Consider the following 20,904-nt stretch of genomic DNA (forward strand, 5'->3'; position numbering starts at 1 on the left):
CTTGCTGAATTGAGCTACGTAACATGCTAAAGGGGATTGACAAAATAGACTTAGAGATAATGTTTCTCTTTGTGGTGAATTCTAGAATCAGGTCATAGTTTTAGGATAAAGGATGGCAAATTGAAAACAAAGATGAGGAGAATACAGTGGATGCCAGGACACTGAGTACATGTAAAGAGAGGATGGATTTTTCAATTAGTATAGGGCTGAAGTGTTATGAAGAAAGTAGAGTTGAGGCAGAGAGGAAAGTAACCATGGTAGTCACAGAGTCATAGATATATACAGCATGGAAACAGATCCTTCGGTCCAATATTAAATTGCAGAGGGGATTTGATGGGCTGAATGGCTTCCTCCTATGTTCTAACTAAGATGCTTTTTATTTGTGATTCACTCACAAGGACCTTCCCCCATCACCGTGTTTTATCTTCCCATAGCCTGTCTTCATTTAAATATTCAGTTCAATACTTTCTGTCCAAGTGTATAACCTCACATTTACTCTCAATATTCTAACCAAACAGAACTGGACTAATCAATATTACGGATATAAGGGCAAAGCAAAATTTGAGAATTCTTATCATATCAAATTACAATGTACAAGTTTGTCAGAAAGAGTGGGATTGTCTGGATAAAGTGATAGGATGTGTTGAGAAAACAGTAGTTCTCCAAATGGTAGTCAAAATATAAGTCAGATTCGTACAATGTATAAACACAGCCTTCGATCCAACTAGTCCACATCAACTATGCTCCCAAATTAGTCCCATTTTACTGCGTATACAAGTCTTGCCCTTGTTTTACCAAAATGCAGTACCTCGACTTTTTCCAAATTAACTTCACCTGCCACTCCTCAGCCCATTGACCCAATTGATCAAGATCTCTTTGTCATCTTGGATAGCCCTCTTCACTGTCCACTACCACCAATTTTGGTGCCATCCACAAACTTACTAGCCAGGCTTCCTATATTCTAATCCAAAATCATTTATATAAACAAAAGTGGACCCAGCACAGATCCCTGTGGATCACTGCTGGTCACAGGCCTCCAGTCCGAAAAACAACTCTCCACTACCAACATATGTCTCCTACTGCAAATCCACTTGGCAAGCTCACCCTGAATCGCATGTGATTTGACTTTGATAAAGTTTGATAAACTAATTAAAGGCTTTACTGAAAGGCCAAGTAAACAATGTCTACCGCTCTGCCCTCAATCCTTTTGGTTCCTTCCTCAAAAAAACTCAAGTTTGACAGATACGATTTCCTTTGCACAAGACCATGCTGACTATCCCTAATCATTTCTTGCCTCATCAAATACATGTAAATTCTATCTTTCAGATTCACCTTCAACAATTTACCCACCACTGACGGTAGACTCTCAGGTCTACATTCCCAGGCTTCTCCTGACAGCCTTTCTTAAATAAAGGCACATTAGCCACTCTCCAGTCTGCTGGCATATTAATCTTAGTAATAATCAAATTTTCAGGATTTTAGCAACTGAACAGGTGTTGAGACAGCTTGTTTTGAGGAGATTAAGGGAACTAGTCTGTACTGTTCAGAGTTTTGAAATCAGAATTGATGGATGTAGGTTTGCTCGCTGAGCTGGAAGGTTTGTTTTCAGACGAGTCATCACCATAATAGTTATCATCAGTGTGCCTCTAAATGAAGCACTGGTGGCATGGCCTACTTTGTATTTGTGTTTAGGTTTCCTTGGGTTGGTGACATCATTTCCTGTTGTGATGTAATTTCCTGTTCTTTTTCTCAGGGGCCGGTAAATGGGATCCAAGTCAATGTGTTTTTTGATAGAGTTACGGTTGGAATTCCATGCTTCTAGGAATTCTTGTGCTTGTCTCTGTTTGGCCTGTCCTAGGATGGATGTGTTGTCCCAGTCGAAGTGGTGTCCTTCCTCATCTGTATGTAAAGATACTAGTGAGAGTGGGTCATGTGTTTTTGTGGCGAGTTGATGTTCATGTATCCTGGTCACTAGTTTTCTGCCTGTTTGCCACAGTTCTTGCAAGGTATTTTGTAAATGACGTTAGTTTTGTTTGTTGTCTGTATAAGGTCTTTCAAGTTCATTAGCTGCTGTTTTACTGTGTTGGTGGATTTGCGAGCTCCCATGATGCCAAGAAGTTTGAGTAGTCTGGCAGTCATTTCCGAGACATCTTTGATGTAGGGGAGAGTGACTAGGATTTCTGGACGTGTTTTATCTGCTTGTTGGATGTGTTGCATCAATAATACCCTTACTGGCGTGACGGTATTGACCCACTCTCACCACTTCCATCCTAGGACAAACCAAACAGAGCCACGCACAAGATTAGATTAGATTAGATTAGATTAAATTAGATTAGATTACTTACAGTGTGGAAACAGGCCCTTCGGCCCAACAAGTCCACACCGACCCGCCGAAGCGCAAACCACCCATACCCCTACATTTACCCCTTACCTAACATTACGGACAATTTAACATGGCCAATTCACCTAACCTGCACATCTTTTGGACTGTGGGAGGAAACCGGAGCTCCCGGAGGAAACCCACGCAGACAAGGGGAGAATGTGCAAACTCCACACAGTCAGTCGCCTGAGGCGGGAATTGAACCCAGGTCTCTGGTGCTGTGAAGCAGCAGTGCTAACCACTGTGCCGCCCAATTCCTAGACGAATGGCATTTCAACCAGAACTCCAACGAACACATTGACTCGGACCTCATTTACCACCCCCTGAGAAAAAGAACAGGAAATGACATCACCAACCCAAGGAAACCCAAACAAATAGAAAGCAGACTGTGTCACCAGTGCTTCACCCGAAGGCTCATGGATGTTACCTAGTATGGTGATGAAACATCTGAAAACGAACCTTCCAGTTCAGCAAACAAACCTACATCCAGAACCTTAATCTGAGCTACAAATTTTCTCAAAACTTGCTATCAGTTGATCTCAATAAAATTTGCAATATTCTTATTAGGCATGACAGGTTACTTGAACAATTTCCCTGTTTGCTAAGTCTAGAATCAGGGATCTCAGAATAAAGGAGAAGGTGAATTGAGACTGAGATGAGAAAATTTCTTCACTCAGCAGGTGGTGAATACATCAGAGCTGTGGAAGCTCAGTAATCACGTTCAATCCAGAAAGCAATACGAATTTAAGAACATCAACGGATATGAAAAAAGTGCTGGAAAATGGATTTGAAGCAGATGTGTCGCAATTTAAATGAATAGTGTAACAGACCCACGCTGATTTGCCTTCTCCTATTCCTACAGTCTCATGATGATGAGACAAGAAAACCTTTAAAACATTAATGCCTGGTACTCGAAATTCACAAGTAAGCCCCTCTCATCACCACAGCTGAACCCTTGTCACAAGAAATTAAATCTTTGATTTACAGGATTCCCAGGAAATACCTTTAAAACTTAATGCACAAAATATGGGCAGTGGCTAGGCCAGCATTTATCAGCTATCCATAATGACCCAGAGGTCAGTTAAGAATCAGCCACATTATTCAAAATCTGGAGTCACATGTAAGCCAGACCAGTTTCCTTCCCTAAAGGACCCAGTGAATTCTATAGGATTTTAATGACAGTCAACAACTGTCTCATAGTCATTGTTAGATTTGAACTCCAGATTATTTTGCATTGAAAACAGATTTTACCATTAGCTATGGTGGGATTTGAACCCAACTTCCCAGAATATTATCGGGGTCTCTGGATTAATAGTCCAGCAAGACTACCATCAGGGACATTGCCTCTACATAGTTTTACATACATAGAAGAGCTGCTAAAATGCAAAATTAAACCACAAAATGCATAACCACAACAAAATATGCAAAAGTATTCATGTACAATCACCCTGAAAATGACTCACTAGCATGAGTCACCAAATCACCAAGTTTCTGACAAATTAGTCATGTTCTAACAGATAGAGAAACATTAAATGCTTGTATTAGTTCAAATAGAAAAACTTTGAGAATCTGTATTTACAAAGATAACTTATGACCTGCCAGAGCAAAAGAAAATTCATGTTTCTCCTCACAATCACAACACAGACCATCAACTTCTGAGATTTTGTACACCTTTATTAGGTTTTTCCCCTGATCTTCTTGGCTTCCCTCCCTTTCCAAAATGGGTTATTTTTTTATGTATTTCACGTTAACGTCTGTACAAATTTGAGCTAAAGTACTTCCCCTAATTGGGAGAAAGACTTATACTCACTGAAGCCATGTCATTCTGAAGCCTTGCATTTTCTCCAAAGTTTACACTTTAGAAATCTTTTCCTTCAATACAATTTGAACCCAGTGAGAAGTCACATCGTACCATACTCTCAGGGTTGGGGAGCAGATTTGTACAGTTGTTTTTATCCTCCCACCTAAAAAATACACCCTCAAAGATATCACTTTAACTTAATACTGAATGACTATTGTCCTTGAACTACTATATAAATGGTAACATTTCTTTAGTGATTTAGGTGAATTTGAAATGCTTCTACATATTAAATTGCTATCAGCACCTGAAATCATGGAAAAAAGTATCAAGATCCAAAAGCTTCCAGAAAAAAGTAGTGGTCAGTCAGTAAGGCTCATGATTCAGTATTCTCATGTCTGCAATTCTCCATAAGAGCTCCTTTGATTTCAATATAGCTGAAGACGAAGTCACTATACAGTTCCTTCCATGGAGGAAGGAAACGAGGAAAAGGTGCTATCACTCACATTAATTTTTACATTCGGATTAACAGCTGGTTGGAGAGTACGACCATCGGATGTAGAGCAGCAGACCATTTTGAGAAAGCAAACTGGAGAATGACGCATGCCATGGAAATCCTGAGATGATGGAGAAGAAAACGTCACCGGGAAGTTGTTGCTCACCTGCTTCAACTTGAGCGCAGCTTGGACAGAGGGCCTGTTCTCCATTTGCTGCGCCAAACGGCGGTTTCTGGCACTTGCCAGTTGCTGCTGCTGCATCGTTGCTCGAATGCTCACCGTTGGAGGCTGTTTGTTCTTCAGCATGTTGGTAAAGCTTCAAGGTTGAACAGAAGTGGTTTAAACAGGTTTTAATACACAGAACTCAAAGGCAATTCGAGCCCCTCAGCTATGGTGCCCCAGTTCCCACTGAAACCTTTCAGTATAGAGATATGTGGCACATTTTCTTTTCTTGTTAAAATGTGTTCATTCCCCTGATTCTGGGATTGCAACAACTGCAGGCTGAGTTATCAGAGAAAAAAAAAGGGCAACATTTAATGCAAGAAAAATCAAAGCAGCAAGATGAAAACATGAATGGAAAAAAGAGAAAGTGTGAAGTGTTTGTGGAAAGGATTGAAAGGCACAGCAAAAGAAAATATTAATCATCAACAACTCAAAACTATCTACTGGGCTCACACCCATTCATTTTGGGCACAGGCTTTCCAAAAGGTAAATATTCTGCAAAGGAAGGATTTTTAAAATTTTGCTTCTATATCTTATTCACATATCTGTATCCTTCACATGGATTTGATGACCGTATCAGCTGGTATAGTTATTAAGTATCAGACATAAGGAATCTTCCAAAATTTCTAATAACTTCACTACCAAATACACAGCAGCAACATCTTGTCAAAAACTGCCAAACTGAAATAAAATCTCTAACCACTTTTAACTGTCAAACCAAACGTTCAACAAGATTATTGAAACAATGCTCAAAACAAAACTAATCAGGCAAATATTTGTTTTGACTGTGAGCACAAAATATACTTCTCACTACTGGATTAGTGACAAACCAGTCCCAATGGCTCAAGTTTTAAAGATAGTGAGCCAGAGAGAATACTACACTCCTAGGTTAGGAAAAACTTGTTCAGTTTCCCCGACTAATGATTGATGTCGTCACTGGAAATTAAGCTTCATAAATATATTGTAATACACTTTAACACTTGGAGCTTAGAAACAAGCTATCTGCCCTCTTGATGTTTATGCCCCATTTAAGTTTCCTTCTATTTATCACGTAACTTTGTTAACATATTCAGCTTTTCCTCATGTTTCACTCAACTTTCCCAGGTAATGCATGTCCTTGCTACCCTTCCCACCTAAATATACCAACTTCATTTGCCAAATACACATCCATTTTCACAAAGTCATTCCTATTTTCTTCATTTTGTTAAATTTTTAGATTGCACTTCCAATTCAAGACTAATTTATGTAAACAGTGAAGTAATCCCAACAGAATGCAGCTTCCAACATTTCTGTCAGTCTGAGAGGGCATTCTGTGACTTGCCCTAATTCCATCTTCTGATCTAAAACTTGACCCTGCGTAACAACTAAATGAAAGCCATGTGAATATAGAGAACTGATTAGTTTAATCCATTCCACTACTTCCAATAATTCAGTTGATCAAACCTTCCATAATTCACACCATTAGATTTTCAGTTTCTGTATGATTTGAACGCATTTGAATAAGGATTCTATCGACTACCCTGCTTCTAAAGTGACACGTATTATCTGTAGTTCCTTAAGCTTCATTGATCGCCTTTAATTAAAAGAAATGTATTAAGTATTCACTATATTATTTTAAAATTACTTAATTAAATTTAATTATGGTTCGGCTGTCACCTTTCTCACCTCTTATCTTATGAATATCTCACCTTTTCGTTTATCTTTATTTTGGATTATGGGTCAATATTGTTTTAAAACACCAAGGACTGTGGGAAGAAATGCTGCACCTCTGAAAATAAGTTATTTGCACTCAGTGAGAATTGTGTTTGTACTGCTTTGTTCAAGACATTTGGGGAAGGGGTATGGGGTCAGTGAGTGGACAGGGGGAGGGGGAAAGAGAGAAGAGGAATGGGAAGAATAAGATGGCATAGAACCAGGGTGTGGACACTAAATGAAATTCAGTGAACAACAGATCACCAATTGGTTTGCAATTGTGATCAGGTTCAGATGACAGAATTCACCATCTTGGCGGCAACTCCATGATCACCTCCCAGGTAAGTGAATAGACTGAGTGCTTACGATTGAGGGGAAGTAAAATCCAGACCTGGAAAACAGGTTCTGTGTCACTCTCTCTCTGCAGAAAGAATCTCGGAGTCTAAAGGAAAGCCAATTACATTTTCCTATTAGATGCCATAAGTTGCCTTTAAACAATCTTCAAGAGACTGTGAACTCAGTGTACAAATCACCTTGTGCCTCCTGCAAGCCTGGAAAAAGGGGAGTGAAGAGGTGGCTTTGGTAAGCAAAAGGAATGTCATTGAACCTTGTGGATTGATGCTATTGGATTGAGTTTTCCAGAATTTTTTCCTGGACTCAATCAATTTTTCTTTTTTGTTTCTCTGTGCGTCCAAGAGTCTTCAATGGGGGTTAAGTTGTAACTAATACAGCCATATTTCAATAGTTCATAGGTTCATTTACTAATGGCTAGAACTTAATATAGGAACCTGGTCAGTGTTTACTGTTAACCTGATCCCATTAAGCTGTTTCTTTTTTCAGTTAATTCACTCATGAGAGATGGGTGCACTTTTGGCTGGAAGCTTTTATTTCCCCTCCTTAGTTGCCCTGGAGATAGGGGTTTTAGGCTGCATTCTTAAACTGCTTTAGTCCTTATGCTGTAGATAAACACAAACTGACTTCGTGGAAGGAGTTCCAGGGTTCTGACCCAGGTTTCCAAGGACTGTGTGCATTTGATTAAATCATTTCACTTTTGCAGTGTCCCTCTAGAAGCCATGGGGCTCAAACATCAGCACAATTTCCCAGGTTGTAGGTTGTAACAAAGTGCAAATGTAATCTATGTGGACCAGGAATTGTATCCAAAGTTTTATGAATTTATAAATTTTCTTCCATTAATATTTTTACTTCTTGATGCTCTTTGATCTCCTCTTTCAATATCACCCCTGCCACAAAAATTACTTAGGCCATGTTTCTACAAGTACTTTTGAGTTGTTGAAAGGGTGCTGGCAAGGTTTCTTTGTTGCTGTCGGCACCACATTTATCAACTGAGCAACACTTTTCTCTTCTACAGAATGAAGTGTTGAAGCCTTTGATGTATTCTTGCATATCTCCTGATGAGTGCAAGATGAAAAGCTTCAACCGCATGTCTATTTTTCATTCCTCAATAACTTGACTGTTTATTTTTGCCCTGCCTTTTAGATTTATTTCTCCATTAGGTGTACATTGATACATAATAATTATTCCCCACAGATAAGACACAAAATTTTAAAACTTAGACATTTTGTATTTGTTTTTGCTTTGGTTTCAATTTATTTTTTTTGACGTGTGCTATTTGATATTTATTTGATATTCATTTGATATCTCCGCTTTCCAGTGGGTTATATTTCTCAACACTACGGATCATGGAAAATATATTCAACTGCAGCTATGTCATCATCAATAATTCTTTCCAGTTGATTTGTATTAATTTCATTCTTCTAAAAATCATTGATCAAGATTTATTTTCAACCTTGCTATTCTGAGACCACTGCTGTCTAGATGTGCCCCAAGCTCACTTCTCATTTATTTTGGCTTGTTTCCCATTACTATATCCAGCAAAGCTCCCTCTTTATTGGACTTTTTACATGATGGCTGCAAAAGAAACCCTGTACCTTGTAACAATTCTATTTTCTGTACACCTTTCATTAGCGTGTATCGCTACTCTTCCCATTAACAAATGCCAGCCCAGCTCAAACTGAAAACATGGATGCTGGGGCGCCTAATAACATTCAATCAACAAAGAACTGATGCCTTTGCAAAAACTTGCGAAAAAGAGAGAGTTGAGAGTACTTTACTGTAACAGTTGGCAACTGCATTAAGAAGCCAATGAGCAAAAAGACGGCAATAAAGTGGAGGAGTTGTTGGTTAGCCAACATCTATGTTTTAAGAAAGATCAGATCATTTTTACAAGTGAAGAAGAAACAGCTGAAAGAGAGAAAGCATACCATGAAGCAGATTGTATGTCACTTACAAGACCCCAGGTGCATACAGGAGGTCTTTGGACTTGATCGATAGTGCCCACCAGCTGCCTCTTACAGATCAGACCACACAGCACAGCTGATGTGTCTGTCAAGGACAGGACAGGGAGGCTGTTGCAGCCCAGATTAACTAGTCACCACTGCTGTAGTTTCTGTTGAAATTTATGCAAAACCACAAATAAGAGCAGGAAGGGGATGCACAAAACTGTGCCAATCTTACCACTAGGGTCATTGCCACAAAACCACATTCTTATAATCAGCTTGTTCTTACGTTCAGCGAAACAGCCCCGCATCATTCTACCACCTAGGTCACCGTCCTTCACAAAACGTTTTTTTGCATCTGATAACTGCTTTATTAAGTGCCATCAACTACTGGAGCAGTAATATTTAAGAGAAGAGCAACATTCTCCTATGGTGAATCCCTGGAAATCATTGTGCACTTATATATTCTGCAATTGCTAATCAGCTACATGATTGGCACTTGAAATGTTGTCGGCTGCCTCACCGCTCGTTCAGTGACATCTTGGTTGTGCTTTTCAGCACAATCTTTGGTGTTGATGGGGCAGACATTATGAGACTTTGATGCTCTGTGAGAGAAAAAAGAATCATAATCAGAACATACCAATAGCTGAGATCTTCATGATTAATCTCTACTCATTCATATAAAACATATTATTGACAATCTTGAAAATTTACACTTTGTAACTGAACTATATTGATAACTAGCTAGAATGTTATGCAAAGATAGTTCTCAACACTAGCAATGCATGTCAATACGTAGTCAGTGTGGCTCCTCGTTTTAGAGCAGAATCTTTATTCAACTGCTAAAGTGGATCACAAAAACATGTACATGCTCACTGTAATATTTTCAGAGTGAATGACAATTACTTTCATTTATTTTAAAGTCAACTGCTAATCAGCCACAGGATTGGTATTTCATTTTGTCAACTGTTTCACCTCTCACTAATTCTAAAAATAGTATAGCTTGTAATATCCTGAAGTGAGCTTCATGCATATACAAGCTCAGGACATATTTCATAATCCAAACTCAAACCAACTTTATCACTGTCGCTGCAAAACTCATCAGGCTTGGTCATGCACACACAATTGTCAGTGCCAGGCTGTTATCACAGTTAGCATTAGATTGATTAAAACATCAAGGGCAAAAAATTGTCTCTATATACCAATATCTTGACAATGCGCACAGTCTACTTATCTCTCAGTCAGCACAGTCTCAATCAGTATGGACTCCCACTACCTTAAATCAAGGCTCAGAGTTCCATGCATCTCATTCAACATCTTAACAAGATCTTTCTATACTTCCATTCATGTGAGAATGTGTAAAGGCTATGAGCAGGTAGGGAAAGAGTTATGTTTTGAGTTTTGTTAAACAAGAGGTTCAGCTGAGCATGACTTAGATCAGATAAGAACTTAGTTAGCAATGGGGTGCTGGCAGCAAGGGTAATAGGTTAACAAGGTGGAAAAGCATTCATTATTTAAAGCCATTTAACAATATTTGAAGCACAGTATGTAATGTCCGTTTAACAAAGTGAAACATATTCATTATGTAAAGCCAGTTAAGGTTAAGAAGATTCATTGTGTAACACCAGAAGGCTTGATCTTTGCCATTGACACTCAATGATTCTAACGGTCACCCAATCAATATGTACGTTGTGTTATCTGGATGCTCATCCCTGTAAAATGGCTAGACAATTCATTTAGAAATTGCTGTTCCAGAGAAGACAATGAACTCATATCTCAGTGCACATGGGTGATTGTTCTCTCTCCTTCCAGGGCCAGAATAAAGTCAAGTAAAACCATACTGTCTCTCTGAGCGTTTTACTTCGACTGAAGAGATAATGGGACAACAATACAAGTGTATAGCAATTTTTGAGAAGATTTGTAGCTCAGGTTGGGGTTCTGAATGTAGGTTTGCCCACTGAGCTAGAAGCTTCATTTCCACCCTACTAGGTAACATCTTCAGTGGGCCTCCAGGCAAAGCACTGTTGATAATTCCTGCTTTCTATGTTTGGGTTTCTTTGGGTTGGTGATATCATTTCCTGTTCTTTTTCTAAAGGGGTGGTAGATGGGGGTCTAACTCTATGTGTTTGTTGATAGAGTTCCGATTGGAATGTCATGCTTCTAGGAATTCTCATGCATGTCTGTTTGGCTGGTCCCAGAATGGATTTTTTGTCCTAGTCGAAGTGGTGGCCTTCCTCTTCTGTATGTAAGGATACTAGGGAGAGGATCATGTCGTTTTGTGGCTAGCTGATGTTCATGTATCCTGGTGGCTATTTGCTCATTCGTCCAATGTAGTGTATGTTACAGTCCTTGCATGGTATTTTGTAAATGACATTAGTTTTGCTTATTGTCTGTATCGGGTCTTTCAAGTTCATTAGCTGCTGTTTTATAGTGTGTTGGTGGGTTTGTGGGGTACATTGGTGCCAAGGGGTATGAGTAGTCTGGCAGTCATTTCCGAGATGCCTTTGATGTCGGGGACAGTGGCTAGGGGTTCTGGATGCATTTTGCCTACTTGTTTGGATTTGTTGCTGAGAAATCTACGGATAGGGTTCATTGGGTACCCATTCTTTATGAAAACACTGTATAGGTGATTTTTCCTCTGCTCTGCGCTGCAGTGTGTGGTGGCTCGATGGAATAATGTTCTGATGCAGCTTTGTTTGTGGATGTTGGGGCGATTGCTTCTGTAGTTCAATATTTGGTCCGTATGTATTGTTTTCCAATAGATTCTGGTTTGAAGCTCCCCATTGGCTGTTCGCTCTATCTGAAGAAGCGTGGTGTGTTGTATCCATCTGGTTTCACTTTTTGGAAGTCTGTCTTATTTATTGAAATTCAACTGCATTGAAAAGGCGAATGCACTACTTACAGATACCATCACTTACCAACAAGTAGCAATACACCCAACCCCACAACGAGAGAACTGAATCTCAGCCCTACTCAAAAACTTCAGAAATCTGGGAGAAATAAATAAGACTGACTAGCAAAAAATGAAACCAGACGGATCCAACAGACCACACTTCTACGGATTACCCAAAATTCACAAACCAGGAGCCCCCCTCAGACCCATAGTCTCGCTACCTGGAACACCAACTTACAGATTGGCCAAGGAGCTACACCAAAGACTAAAACACTTAGTAGAAGACTCACACCATTCCATCCACTCCACCCAAGAATTTCTGAAGACCAAAGACACTAAAATAGAAGAGGATGAAATAATGGTGTACTTTAATGCAACAGCCCTGTTTACATCAATCAACATTAACCTGGCCAAGGAAACACTGACTACACTATTAGACCCAAAGACACATACACTAAACACCACAAACCTCATCAGCAAGGACAGCATCGTCAAGCTAGTAGACCTATGCCTTACCACACACTTCACCTTCAACAACAAAATCTACAGACAAACCAATGGAACACCCATGGGATCTCCTATTTCAGGGTTCTCAGCAGAGGCAGTAATGCAGAGACTTGAACAAACAGCTCTGCCAATCATCCAACGCAAACTTTGGGTCAGCTACATGGATGGCACCTTTGTCATCACGAAACGAAACAAATTAGAGGAAACCTTCAAGACCATCAATAATACCCTTACTGGCATAAAATTCACTAAAGAGGAGGAAAACAACAAACTGCCTATCCTAGATGTCACGGTAGAGCGAACAGCCAATGGGGAACTTCAAACCAGGGTCTACAGGAAAACACCACATACGGACCAAATATTGAACTACAGAAGCAATCACCCCAACATCCACAAACAAAGCTGTATCAGAACATTATTCCAACAAGCCACCACACACTGCAGCACAGATGAACTATGCAGAGCAGAGGAAAATCATCTATATAGTGTATTCAAAAAGAACGGGTACCCATGAACACTGTCTGCAGATTTCTCTGCGACAAATCCAAACAAGAAGACAAAACACATCCAGTAACCGTAGCCACTCTCCGCTACATGGAAATGACTGCCAGACTACTCAGACCCCTTCGCATCATAGTAGCCCACAAACCCACCAACACATTATAAAACAGCAACTAATGAACTTGAAAGAGCCTACACAAGCAAAACTAATGTTATTTACAAAATACTGTGCAAGGACTGTAACAAATACTACATTGGACAAACAGGCAGAAAACAAGCTACCAGGATACATGAACATCAACTAGCCACAAAACAACATGACCCTCTCTCACTAGTATTCTTACTGACCGGGGAAGGCAGGCTACCACTTCAACTGGGACAACAATTCCATTCTAGGACAAGCCAAACAGAGACACGCACCAGAATTCCTAGAAGCATGGCATTCCAACTGGAATTCCATCAACAAACACATGGAGTTAGACCCCATCTACCACGGAGAAAAAAAAAACAGGAAATGACATCACCAGAGGAAATGACATCACCAACCCAAAGAAACCCAAACATATAAATAGAAAGCAGGAATCAAAGTGCTTCGCCCGGAGGCCCACTGAAAATGTTACCTAGTAGGGTGATGAAACGTCTGGAAATGAACTTCCCAGCTCAGCGAGCAAACCTACATCCAGAACAAATGTATAGGAATACAAGTTCCAACAAATTCTTGGCATTGACACCCTCCAGATCCCTGCTCCTAATCTATTCATCATAATCCCATTCCTTCATAAAACCCAACCTTCACTGTGTTCACAACATAAACCTTCTGCCCTCCGAAGCTAAACGATGTGTGCTCAGTAAAGGACGTAAATTTAACTCCCTCTGCCTTCCCCAGAATGTATTTCCTACACAGCATGACACGGAATTCTTGATTCATCCTTTGCATGACCCAATTCTTTAGGTCAGATCATTTCCTGCTCCATCCCTCCACCCATACACTACACTCTTACCTCATAACTATTCTTCACCTTTCAAGAGGAATTGCTGGCACGATACTGCCACCTCAGGTTCTCGCCCTCCTTCACCAACTCCCACTAATTGTCTTCTGAACTTGCTGTGCTCCATTGCCTCAGGTATAACCCTGACCTTGCCATGAAAGCTGCCAACAACAGATGATTACAGTACCATCTGTGTACTGACCTCTACCTTGCTGAGTGTCAGCATTAAAACTGTCACTTTTCCTCTCTTGACTGTAAACCACCACTGAAGATGAAATCATTGTTTTCAAAACTGTGAATGACCTCATCATTGTCTGGAATCCCCTTCAAGGTCTTGGCAAATCTATGGTTTCAGCCAACCACACCAAACTTATTTCTTCCTATCTTGAATGCTTTGCTCCCTTCCTACCTACATACACAATCCTTTTGATGCTCGACAACATTTCAACAATTATCTGGCCCTACCTGCCCATTGATGATCAAAGTCCAATCTTTCGGCACCAAGCCACAATGACACTCATATAGCTTTTCACTTCTTCCTTGAAAGGAGGCCCAAACAAACCTGATTCTCCAACACTACCACTATCCTCACCCTACATTCTGCGGAACTTGTATCACTTATTGAATGATGTTTCCTTTAACTTATGTCACTTTTCTTCAAATAATAAGTGCGACCACGAGGACCGCAGTAATGTTCATTTTTCTGTGGGGTTGTGGAACCCTCCTTGTTTCAAGGCTTATGTCCGAAACGCAACTCTCTTACTCCTTGGATGCTGTCTGGCCTGTTGTTCTTTTCCAGGGCCACCATTTTCGATTCTGACTCTCCAGCATCTGCACTCCTCACTTTCTCCTTGCTTTAGTTCCACTCCAACAATTTTCTTCTCACTGAATTGATGACTATAACTAGTGCCATTTCCTATCTTCATCCAGAAACACCACAACTGATAAACCGGTCCTCTAATTTCCACCCTTCTCTTAGCCTCACTTGGGTTTTTAAAAATTCCCTCTTAGGTGTCCGTCACTGTCAAGGTTGGCATTTATTGCCGATCCCTAGTTCTCCTAGAACTGATTGGCTCTTCAAGCCATTTCAGAAGGCAGTTAAAAGTTAACCATATCACCATGGTCTGAAGTCGCATGTAAACCAAACCAGTTAAGGACGTCATTTTTCAATCCCTAAACAAAACGATTAACAAATGAAATGAGCTTTTGATGAGAATAGACAATGGTTAAATGATTATCATGAGACTTGGGGGAAAAGTAACGTGAGTTTTCAATATATCCCATTCCCCCTTTGTCAGTGAAATCTCTCACAGAAGGAGCAGAGATAAGCCATTCAAACTTTTGAGCCTGCTCTGCCCTTCAATGGCTGATCTTCAAACTGAGCCACTGTGAGGTGGCACGGTGGCTCAGTGGTTAGCACCGCTGCATCACAGCACCAGGGTCCCAGGTTCAATTCCCGCCTTGGGCGACTGTCTGTGTGGAGTTTGCACATTCTCCCCGTGTCTGTGTGGGTTTCCTCCGGGTGCTCCGGTTTCCTCCCACAGTCACAAAGATGTGTAGGTCAGGTGAATTAGCTGTGCTATAATTGCCCAGTGTTCAGAAATGGGTCTGGATGGGTTACTCTTTCGAGGGTCAGTGTGGACTGGTTGGGCCAAAGGGCCTGTTTCCACACTGTAGGGAATCTAATCTAATAATATGCTAATCCCACTCTACCCCACAACTCAGTTCTTTTTTCCAGAGCTATATATATAAAACTCCTCCTTCAGAACACAATATTTCAGTCTCAACCACGTTCTGCGGAGGTGAATTCCACAAATTCACCACTCTCCAGATGAAGACATTTCTCCAAGCGATCATGAAAGATTGATTTCTTATCCTTAAGCTATCACCCCTGGTCTGGACACTCCCAACATTGAGAAGAATTGTTCCTGCATCTAACCAGTCTAGTCCTGTCAGAATTTTAAGTTTCTCTGAGATACCTTCCTCCCTGATTCCACCGCCCGCCCCCCACTCATATATATATATATATATATATATATATATAAGAAAATATAAAATCGAAGCCTTCTGAACACCAGTGAATACAATCCTAATCAACTCAAATCTCTTATCATTATCGGTCTTGCCATTCCAGGAAACTATTTGGTACACCTTCATTGCACTGCCTTGATAGCAAGAGCATTCTTCCTCGGATAAGGAAACTAACACTGCACATGATAGCCCAGATGTGGCCTCACCAAAACTCTGCAGAATTGCTGCAAAACATCCAAGTTCCTGTACTCAAACCCTTTCACTATGAAGGCCAAGATATCATTTGACTTCTTTACGGTCTGCTGCACTTGCACACTCACTTTTAACAACTGCTACATGACAACCTATTGAACTTTCCCTTTTTTCAAATTACAACCAAATAATAATTTTCCATTCTTTTTTATTGCTACCAAAGTGGATAACCTCACATTTATCCAAATTATGCTGCATATGCCATGAGCATTCGCATTCTCATTGCCTGTCCAAATCACACTGCAATATGCCTGCATTCTCATTACAGCTTACCCTTCCACCCAGATTTGTCATCTGCAAATTGAGAGATATTACATTTAGTTGTGTCATGTACATCATTAACACATTGTGAATACTTGGGGTCCTAGTGCCGATCCCTGCATACACCACTGGTCACTGCCTCCTTTCAGAAAAAGATCCACTTATTCCCACTGTTTCCGGTCTGCTAACCAGTTTCCTATCCATCTCAAAATATCACTCCCAATCCTATGCACTTTAATTTTACCCATTAATCTCTTATGTGGGACTTTGTCAAATCCATTGGCTCCCCATCATTAAGTCTACTGGTTACATCCTCAAAGAATTCCAGTAATTTGTCAAGTATGATTTCCCTTTTGTAAACAAAAGCACAAATTGCGAGAGAAACTTAGCAGTCTGGAATGAAGTGGACAGAAAACAGAGACAACATTTTGGGTCCGTTCAGTCACTGGCCAGATTTCCAACATCTGCAGTTTCTTTGTTTTTTCCCCTTTTTGTAAATCCACGCTGACTGCGTCTGTTTTTATGACTGTTTCCCACGTGCTCTACTATGAAACAGATTCCAGCATCTTGCCCAATACCAACATCCAACTCACTGGCTACTATGATTCTCCTTTCTCATCACTTCCTTTTTTAAATACAGGGGTTATGGTAGCTACCCTTCAATCTGTAGGAAGTGCTCCAGTGTCTAAAGAATCTTGAAAGATACCCGCCAATGCATCCACTATTTCTGTGGCCACTTCCTTACGTATTCTGCGGTGAAGATTATCTGGCCATGGGAATTTGTCAGCCTTCAATCCTATCAATTACTCCAACACCATTTCTTCACAAATAAAGATTAGATGAGATTAGAGTGTGGAAACAGGCCCTTCGGCCCAACAAGTCCACACCGACACACGGAAGCACAACCCACCCATACCCCTACATTTACCCCTTACCTAACACTACAGGCAATTTAGCATGGCCAATTCACCTGACCTGCACATCTTTGGACTGTGGGAGGAAACCGGAGCACCCGGAGGAAACCCACACAGACACGGGGAGAACGTGCAAACTCCACACAGTCAGTCGCCTGAGGCGGGAATTGAACCCACGTCGCCGGCGCTGTGAGGCAGCAGTGCTAACCACTGTGCCACCGTGCCGCCCACAAATGTGTTGTTGGAAAAGCGCAGCATCTAAGGAGCAGGAGAATCGACATTTCGGTGAAGAAGGGCTCATGCCCGAAATGTCGATCCTCCTGCTCCTTGGATGCTGCCTGACCTGCTGCGCTTTTCCAACAACACATTTTCAGCTCTGATCTCCAGCATCTGCAGTCCTCACTTTCTCCTGGAAGAATGAAATGATTGCCAAACATAATTCTTAGTTCCCTAACAAATTCCTTGAACCCACACCAGTCTCCTTTCTTACTACAATTACAATTCCCTTAGCCTAACCTTCCATGGCAATTGTGATCACCAACCTCCACCATTCTAACATTCCCATTGCCTTCTCTTCTGTTGCACTTGCTCCTCCCAACCTTGTTCTATTGTATAAAGCCCAGCAGTTTTCTGCTTCTCTCTTCAGTTATAAAGAAATCTCACATCAGATTCAAAATGTTCACAATTTCTCTTACCACAGATAATGCCAAACCTGCTCAATTTCTCCAGCACTGTTTTTATTCAAGAACTTGGCACATATTATCTGTTGCCAATTCTTCATCTCCTTCTCCGCAACAGTTGTGAATTCTTCATGGCTAAATGCAGCAATACTGAGGAAAATAAGTTTCCCATGAGACTATGTTGAAAGAACAAGCTACAGCCTACATACGAGACTCAAGGGATATCAGACTCATTTCAAACACAACAAATGGGACAAGTCAGCTCTTTTTGAATATCTTCAACTGAATAACCATATCACCCAACGGTTAACTCTCAGAACTTCTCTTTCCTGTCTCAGTGACATACAAAGTGGGATAGGATGGAGATGAAAATTATCAAACCCTAACTCCAACCACAATTCAAACTTCTCATTCATTGAAATAAACACTACCAACGAGTCAGCCCAGTCAACCAACCATCATGAAAAAAATGCCAATGTGAACACATTTATTACATAAACCATGTCCTGATTACGTTACAGTATGATTCTACCTATACCTGTATTGCCAATGAGTACCATTTTTGTTTGTTCCAGTTAGTTCTCCAGATGATGGACAGAGTCTTTGGACTTGAAAGATTAACTGTGTGTAATAACCCAGGAAGCCCGATTGGAGAGTAATGTCATTTATTGTTGAACACCAAAACAGAATCACTATTCAGTGTCCATAGGCTAGTTCCAGGCCAGGACAGACAGGTCGACAGCCCTATCCCTGGGTCTGCTTTATAGATATTTTTCTAATCAACTTGTTCAGAGATGTTATGACACGTCTCTAGAGCAGGTGGGATTTGAATCCAGGTCGCTTGGCTCAGAGGTAGGGACACTAACACTGTGACACAAGAGCTGTGTTTTTAAAAAATATATCCACATGTGCTCTTACACACAACTGAATGGCTTTCCCACCACCAAATGACCTGTACCTTTTTTTCTTGTTTTTAAACTATTAACTGCCATCAGTACGACAACAATGTAGTCAATTTTAAATTTACATGCAAAGCATGTTGAAGGCAATGCAAGTGATCAAAAGGAGGTGGTAGAGATGGGGGAAGGGATTGCATATGCTTCACCCATTTCTCCCATCAACCTGCCTCAAATGTTATTACTGTACACACCATTGGAGCAGGTGTGACTTCGGTGTCTCAGACTTGGTGCATTGATACCACTTTGCACCACAAGAGGGCCCTTGCAAAGTTGTAGGTGATGCGTACCAGCTTGTCAGGTCATTGCCTGTTACCAAGGGAACTCTTATTCAACAAGCTCCACAGGGAGATTACTTGGTAATTCCCCACGGGTTTTGCAGTTGTTACCATGCTTTATTTCACTCTCTATAGATGCTATCAAGTCTGCAGACTTTCTTCAGCATGATGTGGAGGTGCCGGTGTTGGACTGGGGTAGACAAAGTTATAGTCCAACAGCTTTATTTGAAAGTACTAGTTTTCAGCTCTGAAAGCTAGGACTTCCAAATAAACCTGTTGGACTACAGGTTGGACCGAAGGGTCTGTTTCCATGCTGTACATGTCTATGACTATGTATTGGGCTTAACTCGATCCCACAGATCTTCTAACTCAACATACTAGTGTGATCTGGGCTCAAACGCCTGGCCTGTGTTAACAATACATTTAGTGCCAACAAATACAATAAGAATCAACTCTTAGTGTGGCAAATAGGAATACATGTGTTAAAAGTGCTGATTGCCATGATTAAAAAAAATTGTCCTCGAATTCCTGGATCCAACAGCAAAACAAGCAGAACCTATACTATGACAGTCACAATATGTGTCCTGTGAACTGCAATACTGCATCTGGAGATTTCCCATGGAATAAAACTGCAATGGCATAGCACAACACTGCATGTTCAAAATCTGTTTTAATACCCATTGGGAGAAGTGCAACATTTAATCTATTCTTCTCAACTTAAGATGGATCTGGAAAAAGAATTTGGAGCTGTTTAACATAGGCGATGGGGCATAAGGAACCATTTAACTACCTTTAGAAAAGTTAATATTCATTGCCTTCAATGTGATTTATTAATGACGTGGGAAATACTACCCGACTCTTACACAGCAAAATCACTAACTCGCCACTTTCTCACCTCCTTATAGCCGATTTGACTGTAACCTGGTCTTAGTGGTGATCGGAAGGTCATCAAGTCCTGACACCACGTCGCTGATCTCAAAGCACCAGCTTCAAGGCAACTTCAGCCCAAGAGGTTGATTTTAAATTTTATATTGCTTAATATGTCTTTATATATACTATCTGTATACAGTGCACGAGCTTGATCAAGCAGCTTTAACTTGTGGTGGGTTCCTATCTGGTGGCATGGTGGCACAGTGGTTAAGTGCTAGGTCCTTATTGCACCAAGGACACAGGTTCGATTACAGCCTTGGGTGACTGACTGCGTGGAGTTGGTACATTCTCCCCATGTCTGCGTGGGTTAGTCATGGGGGGGGGGGGGAGGAGAAGAGGAAAGAAGAGAGAAAGAAATCCCATGCAGTGTTACCGGAGTGGGGTGGGAGACTCTTCGTGGAGTTGCAGCAGTATATGGATGCAGTGACGCCTTATCTTCCACATGTCAGTGTGAAACGCGGACCCTCAAACCAACTGTGGTGCAAGTGAAATTCAATCAATACTTAAACGTCTCTTTCTACTAAATGGGAAAAAAAACGCAGGTATGCTGCGATAACGAGTCACAGTTGGAATAACACAACTCACAGCTGTCCCTATTTGAATGCTGGCAATTTATAAATCTCAAAATCAACAGCATCTGCATGCAACTAAACCAGGCTTCAGGAATGAAGACAAATGAGCAAGCCTGGGAGGGCCTCAAAATGGAACAATTCACATCATCCCACCCACACCCCCCAGCTCCCACCCACCTCCCTCCCGGTCTGAGCCTGACCCCGAACCCCCCCAGCTCCACCCCGCCCTCCCTCCCGGTCTGAGCCTCACCCCC

The 20,904-nt window shown here is 41.0% G+C and overlaps 1 protein-coding gene across 5 annotated transcripts in view; it reads right to left on the reverse strand.

Annotated features, from left to right (window-relative positions):
• chtopa (chromatin target of PRMT1a) overlaps positions 1-20,904 on the reverse strand; it is a 51,312-nt gene that overhangs the window by 23,919 nt on the left and 6,489 nt on the right. For 2 of the 5 annotated variants that reach the window (XM_043684056.1, XM_043684057.1), the window contains exons 2-3: positions 9,410-9,491; positions 4,841-4,991 (exon numbers count right to left, since the gene is read on the reverse strand). In XM_043684056.1, coding sequence (XP_043539991.1) covers positions 4,841-4,991; positions 9,410-9,491 — 233 coding nt within the window. Of the gene's footprint in view, positions 1-1,995; positions 2,271-4,840; positions 4,992-9,175; positions 9,382-9,409; positions 9,492-20,451; positions 20,536-20,904 lie in introns of those variants that run through there. The other 3 variants (XM_043684058.1, XM_043684060.1, XM_043684059.1) reach the window with 3 other exon arrangements.

Source organism: Chiloscyllium plagiosum, chromosome 51 (genome assembly GCF_004010195.1).
Source record: "Chiloscyllium plagiosum isolate BGI_BamShark_2017 chromosome 51, ASM401019v2, whole genome shotgun sequence".
Classification (NCBI taxonomy): domain Eukaryota; kingdom Metazoa; phylum Chordata; class Chondrichthyes; order Orectolobiformes; family Hemiscylliidae; genus Chiloscyllium; species Chiloscyllium plagiosum.